This window comes from Pyrus communis, chromosome 3, assembly GCF_963583255.1.
Source record: "Pyrus communis chromosome 3, drPyrComm1.1, whole genome shotgun sequence".
Classification (NCBI taxonomy): Eukaryota; Viridiplantae; Streptophyta; class Magnoliopsida; order Rosales; family Rosaceae; genus Pyrus; species Pyrus communis.
In genome coordinates this window covers 2,943,111-2,950,079 of record NC_084805.1, presented here as the reverse complement: position 1 = coordinate 2,950,079, position 6,969 = coordinate 2,943,111, and the positions used below count along the sequence as shown (strand labels likewise).

At 39.8% G+C, this 6,969-nt stretch overlaps 1 protein-coding gene across 1 annotated transcript; it reads left to right on the top strand.

Annotated features, from left to right (window-relative positions):
- Nucleotides 1–2,252: 2,252 nt before the first annotated feature.
- Nucleotides 2,253–6,647, top strand: LOC137729087 (disease resistance protein RPV1-like). The gene is made up of 5 exons (XM_068467913.1): nucleotides 2,253–2,895; nucleotides 3,736–4,837; nucleotides 5,058–5,336; nucleotides 5,455–5,877; nucleotides 5,966–6,647. The coding sequence occupies exons 1-5, from the start codon at nucleotides 2,435–2,437 to the stop codon at nucleotides 6,068–6,070; spliced, it is 2,370 nt and encodes a 789-aa protein (XP_068324014.1). The 5' UTR covers nucleotides 2,253–2,434; the 3' UTR covers nucleotides 6,071–6,647.
- Nucleotides 6,648–6,969: the final 322 nt, after the last annotated feature.

Sequence of the window (6,969 nt, the reverse complement as noted above, 5' to 3'; positions counted from 1 at the left end):
TTTTGTGAATTTTGGTTGAAAAACGAAGAAGTTACAAGGTTTTAAAGTTTTCTCGATTTTTCGGCACCTGCGACGGCGCCGGAGCTCCGCCGGAGAAGATAACGGAATATTCCGTCAGTTTGGACGGAATATTCCTAACGGCGTTAACGGAATCCGTCAGTTTTAACGGAATATTCCTGACGCCGTTAACTGACGCCGTCAATGTGCTAGGCACGTGCCTGCGTGTGGCCGTGCCTTGGTTGGCGCGTGGGGGCGCGTGCGACGGTGGAAAATTTTTCTAAAAATTTGGGGATGTTCCTGAGGTTGAGTAGATCACGTTGGTGTATTCATACACCCCATTTGAGCAATGTATGAGAAGTTATTTCATAAGGTTGGTTATGTGCTTTAAAATTAACGTTTTATAATTATTTCGCATATAGGTGAGACCTATCCCGAGGACGAGCGCGGTCACTCGAGGTAAGGGGGTTACGACCCTTCTACATATCAGTGAGTGGGCTTTTGGTTTTCCGTATATACCTATATACTTATACTTTTCCCAGAAAGTGAAATGAAACGTTTATACATTTATATGCCATGCTTATTGTTTGCCATTTATTTACACATTATTAGTCGCATATGTATATATATGTCTGGTGCTGCGGACGCACAGATAAGTGCCAGGTGAATTATGATTTATGTTTATGTTCAGTAGTGATTTGAGATGTATAGAGAGCTCATAACCTGCACCCCCGGTGTTAGTGCTCCCGCCCAGAGTTGGGCACAGTCCTTCACGTGATGTTCACCTCCCGCACCACACGCTCATCTTGGATCCAAGTTAGGTGCACAGTCCTGTCGTACAGACCACTTTAGGTGGTTTCGACTCGTAGGTGACCCGCGATTATTCGCCCAGCCTTCATGTGATTGTAGCACTTGAGCGTACTTATATTACACCCAGGCCTGTCGTACATACCACTTTAGGTGGTTCCGACTCGTGTGCAGGTATAGTTAGTGAGATGGAGATTTGAGCTCTAGATTCAGCCATACAGGTCACGTTAGGTGACTCCGGCTGACAGATTACATGACATTAATTTGACATTACCTGAGCACTTGCATTTTTCTTCGAGGCTTTTGGCATGGCATATTTCTGACCATGACTTTTATAGATATATGTATACTCTATTTTCTGGGAGGTATACAGGTTTTACAGCGAGGGGTTAGAACTTTGTTTATGAAATGGTTTTCGAAAAGCTTTGTTTTTGCCCACTCACACCTTTTGTTTTGCGTCCCTCCAGGTTCTAGTTGGCTAGCACTTTTGGTGGCTCCCCAAAGGATTTCCCCGGCATATCTGATAGATTATCACCAATGTAGGACCACCTTTGGGTGTGTTTTTGTAGTGTTATTTCTCCCGGACTGCATTAGGTCTTCAAGCTCTGAACTTTGTTTTTCACACTTACGCTTGCACATGTATGTTCTTACGTTGTGTAAAGCTACTTCTTTTTATTTATTCGTATTTTTATTATTATTTTATTAGCTTCCGCACTGTGCACATGGTTACGTCACTTCCACGTGACGCCCAGCATGCCCTGATTTCAGTCGGGGTGTGTCATCATGCTATCCATAGAGTGGTTCAAAGAATTCCAAAAGCTTCATTCACCTAATTTCTGCTTTTCATATAAAAATTCTTTAAAAAAACTCAAACATCTTTCAGTTTAAATAACATTAATCTTTTGTAACAATCTCTTATAGCTTCGAAACATATTTTTTTCATATGGTTTATAATCACACAACAATGCGCGGATTATACTTCTAGTGAAAGCTATGATATTTCATAGTTCGAAATAAAAACTTGAGCAAATTGATAGGAGCACAATGACATTTGCGAGGATTCTTTGTATTTGTATCATTTTTTTCCTTCTATACATTTTTTCAACCAAAAAATCAATTGTGCTACAACATTCTACGATTACATTGAAATAAGAGTTCAGTCCTGATTTTTACTATTTATTAAGAAATTCAAAGTTCAAATAGTGGAACAATTACCTGGTTTATCATATAGGAGAACAGTGAAAAAGTTACTAAGAAATTGATAACAAGCCTCAGGGCAGCGACAATTTGCAGGTTGAGATGACAACTTGGCATTCACAGCCTGTAATTCCTGGATTTTTATTTTCAAATAAGTTATTAAAACTATACATGCGTTCAAAAAATGTAAATACTTTGAAATAAATCTGATATTATAGGATGGGTTAGAGGTAAAACTGGATGTGGTTAGCAATAATCTTTGAAGATATATATATTTTTTTTTAACAAGGTACATTTGTATGGTCAGCATTTTCTTTTGTGGACTTAGAAACGAGGTGTAGTGGACTTTGCCAGTTGGATTAAAAATCCATCTGCCCATGTTGCCATTTTGCAGTTCCGATCAGACATCAGAGAATCGGTGACTTGCCAACAGATGGATAACCAGGGGAGCAAGTACGACGTGTTCTTGAGCTTTAGAGGCGAAACACGCAGGGGCATCACGGACCATCTCTACCATAGATTAAACGACTACAAGTTCAATGTCTTTCGGGACAAGGACAAATTGATTTGTGGGGATGTTATAAAAGAAAGTCTGAATCAAGCAATCAAAGAGTCCAGGCTTGCTGCCATCATGTTCTCAAAGGGGTATGCGGAGTCCAGATGGTGTCTTGATGAGCTGGTGGAGATCATGGAGTGCAGAAGAACACTGGGTCAACTTGTTTTTCCGATTTTCTTCGATGTTGCTCCTTCAGATGTCAGGCATCAGACTGGTAGTTTTGCAACCGCGTTTCGGAACCATCGACACAGGTTTGAGGTTGAAAAAGTCCGGCAGTGGAGCAATGCTCTCCAAGCAGCTGCAAACTTGAACGGCAAGGATTTTTCAGAGACTGACAGGTAATAACTTTGCTCATTTCCTTTAATCATTGCAAAGCTTAGAAACTCTAATATATAAACCCTTGATCTATCTCACTAGATATTAGTGTATAAGATTCAAATCTTATACTTTCTGATTAAATTCTGTACCCGTCGGAATTAAGAGCAAGTCCACTCCTCCCAAATTGCCCAAGTAATTGGGTGATTGTATTTCCCAAGACCCACAAAATTCTCTCCACCCCAACCCAAACAAGTCGGGATATAGGTGGGCGCAACACCTCCCGACTGGGCAGTCGGTGTGATGTCTTGCTAACGTCAGCATGACGTCATCGTCTCCAAACGTTGATTTACCCTCGTCCCAGGCCGCCAAACTGTCGTTTGCAGAAATTTCATGGATGTTTGGGTCGGATTTGCGGTCTGGGAGAACGGCTCAGCATGTAGGTGCTGGATTGAAGGATGGATTTGATAAGTTTGAGGGACGAGGACTCTGAGTGGACGATCGAGAGAAGATGGCGAAGATTTTACTTGGTGTTGAAAGGGTACTGAAAATGGCAGAAAGGAAGTCGAGTGAAGGTGGTTATATGGAGATCATGGCTCTGTGATTCGGGGCAGGGAGAAGCTGCAGAAGGATTTGGTCTCCACGGCAGAAAAGAAGGATCAGGAAAGAGACAAAAAATGTTTTTATTAATTTTTTAATATTATTTGTCTGGGCGAACCATTTACGGGATGGAGTAACTACCCAGTGCCCAATTGCCTGGGCAGTTATTGTCCGGAGTTGCTCTAAGGTATATATTGGTACATTTTAATCCTTCAGTCTCATAGTAAATCTTACTTTTCCTTAATTACGAATTTTAATTCCAGGTATGAAGCAGAGTTTATCACGGAAGTTGCTCGCCAGATCACTAGACAACTGAAGAAACCACGCCTTCATGTAGCCAAGTATAAAGTTGGAATAGATTCTCGCGTGCAAAAAATCAGTAATTATTTAAATGTTGGAGGATCAGAGGGTGTTCGCATAATTGGAATTTGGGGGATGGGCGGACTAGGTAAGTCCACGATCGCAAAAGCTATTTTCAACAAATACTACTACGAGTTTGATGGTGCATGTTTTCTTGAAAATGTGAGAGAAGATAAGAAACTGGTTAATTCGCAAAACAAACTTCTGTATGATGTTTTGGGACCGGGCCACATAAAGGTGCATATGGCCGATGAAGGGACCGAGGAGATAAAAAGAAAACTTTGCAACAAAAGCGTTCTTGTCATAGTTGATGATATAGACTCTGTGTCACAGATAGATACATTAGCTATAAAACATGACTCGTTTGGTCCAGGAAGTAGAATTGTTATAACAACAAGAGATAAACATTTGTTACAGATACCTGGAGTGGTGGATGAGGTATGTTCTCTGCCGGCAATGAATAACGATGAAGCTCTTGAGCTCCTTAGTTGGCGTGCCTTTGGAAAGAGTTCTCCTAATGAAGGATATCTCGAAGTCTCAAGAGAAGCTGTTGATTATTGTGGGGGTTTACCATTTGCACTTGAAGCCGTAGGTTCTTACCTATGTAAAAGAGACACAGAGAGATGGACAAGTGCACTGGAGAAATGGAATGAATCACAGCATAATCTGAAAATTCACGAAATTCTTAAGATAAGTTATGACGGGCTTAAGGATGGCGAGTGGGAGGATATATTCCTTGATATATCCTGTTTCTTTACTGGAATGGACAAGGACCATGTCATGGCAATATTGAATGGGTGTTACCTTGATCCAGCAACAGGTATTGAAGTACTCCAGCAGCGATGCCTTGTAACTGATGATCCAAATGGCAATCTGATGATGATGCACCGTTTGATTCGGGACATGGGCAGAGAAATCGTACGTGCTAAATCCCCTAAGAAGCTTGAAAGTCGTTGTAGATTGTGGAATCATCGAGATGTAATAAAAGTATTGAGGAAAAAACATGTAAGTACATCCTCAATCAAAATGCATTTGAAAAAAGATACTGATCTTATTTACTGAATTATTTGAAAATTATCCCTGTAACACAGATGACTAATTTAGATTTTTAAAACAAAACTGATGTCTTAGCTCTATGGCATGGATCCAGTACTGGTGCTCTGCACCGGTTAAAGTCTGAGCAAATAACCCTTGTCTTACTTTATTTTCTTTTCCTTTCTAACAGGGAACGGAAGAAATCGAAGGAATCGCTTTAGATCCTCCAGAATCTGGCCAGCTTAGCTTCGATACAGAAACATTCAGAAATATGTGGAACCTGAGATTACTCCATATAAAAGGCGTAAAGATCACTGGAGACTGCAAAAATCTTCCCGAAGAGTTAAGATGGTTAAGTTTGTCTTACTTTCCTCTGCAGGTGCAGGTCAGACCAGAAGATTTTAATCAACCAAACTTAGTTGACATCGACCTGAGTGGTAGCAATATAGAACTCTGGAATGACAACATGGTACAATACAAACCCAACCAAACTATTAATTTTTTCCACCGGGCTTTTTAAATACCAACATCATGCTTTCTCTCTTCCATTTGAATTTTGATATTTGTTTTCCCTTTTTGTCTCACAGTCACTTGAAAAGTTGAAGTTTCTCAATCTTGGTTATTGTGCTCAACTGAAACAATCACCAGACTTTTCAAGAATCCCAAATATTGAGATATTGATACTCGAAGCCTGTAAGAGTTTGTCAAAGATTCACCACTCTGTTATACTATTGAAGAACCTTAAGTATTTTTCTGTTGATCATTGCAAAAGCCTTCAGGAAATTCCAAATTTACCAACAAATTTGGAAATCCTGAAAGCCAATGAGTGCATCGCATTGGAAAAGATGCCAGATTTTTCAGCAATGTCGAGAATGAAAGAACTGCATCTGAATCACTCCCCCAAGCTCACTGAAATTCCAGGCTTGTGTAAGTCATTAGACTCCATGAAAAGGATTCGTATGGAAGGGTGTACCAATCTCACTGCTGCTTTTAAAAATGAAATCCTACAGGTCCTCTCTCTCTCTGCACCCATCCGTATACAGCTTATATATACGTGCATGTATTAACTTTTTGTACAAATCTTACTCCATGGTATAGGGAATGAGCGCGAACAGAAATGGTGTTCTTTTTCCTCCCGAAATAGGGGTTTACCTGGAGCAGGAAAATTTAGTCAATCAATTTTCCAGTCTTACGACACGTTGAATTGCGTAAAAGAAATTGATGTCACATATACTGGAGACTTATACCGAGGATTTCAGAGGCCAGGCACCGCAAGGTGGTTACGAGTCGACGATGTATTATTGAGTGGGCTTTGTTTTCTAACCCATATTATGTTTATATAGTTTCCAGAGTGATTTTATGAATGTTTTACATCATGCCACGCTATTATTTAGAAATGTTATTTGTTGAGGTCGATTTGAGATTTATGAAATTATTTTGGCATGATAATACATATTTTATCTGCTCATCATGCATGTTGACACCAGTGTCTAGTACTTGTCCGGGATCAAGACTAGCTTCATGTATATGTTCACTTTGCACCGTTATGCTTACTTTAGATTCATTGTAGGTGACAATCTGTATTAGTTGCTTTTGTATCTTGAACTCGTGTGTGACGCACTTAGCACCAGCTTCACGTGTATGTAGTACTTGAGCGTAGATTTATTACACACAACTTGTTCCATGTACCTCTTTCTCCATGAACTTCTGTGTGTGCATATCATTAATGAGCATATTACTTGTGTGTTTGCTTATCATTAATGAGCAGATTATGTTACAATTGATGAGATATTTGTGATTTACCCATATTCTTAGCATATTCGCTTTTATACTATTACTGGGTTTTCATACTTACTTATATGATTTTACAAGGGTTAAACTCTGTTGACTACCCTCATATTTCGTGGTTTTCAACATTTGGTACATCAATTTTTTTTCGTCCCAGAGTTATAAGAAGAAGAAAAAAAAAAAAATCGAATCTGCAACGCAAAAGAAGAAGAGGAAGAACAACAACAAAAAAAAAAAAGAAAAAAAAGAAAGAGCAGCTCAAACCCAGTTCGTTCCACCCCCTGCCCTGCGACCACGAACCCGAACCCAGACCA

Bases quoted from the DNA above. Each gene is read 5' to 3' on its own strand.
- LOC137729087 (XM_068467913.1), top strand. From the start codon at position 2,435: ATGGATAACCAGGGGAGCAAGTACGACGTGTTCTTGAGCTTTAGAGGC. The intron at 4,838-5,057 runs GTAAGTACATCC...CCTTTCTAACAG, and splicing joins AAGTATTGAGGAAAAAACAT to GGAACGGAAGAAATCGAAGG. The intron at 5,337-5,454 runs GTACAATACAAA...TTTGTCTCACAG, and splicing joins AACTCTGGAATGACAACATG to TCACTTGAAAAGTTGAAGTT.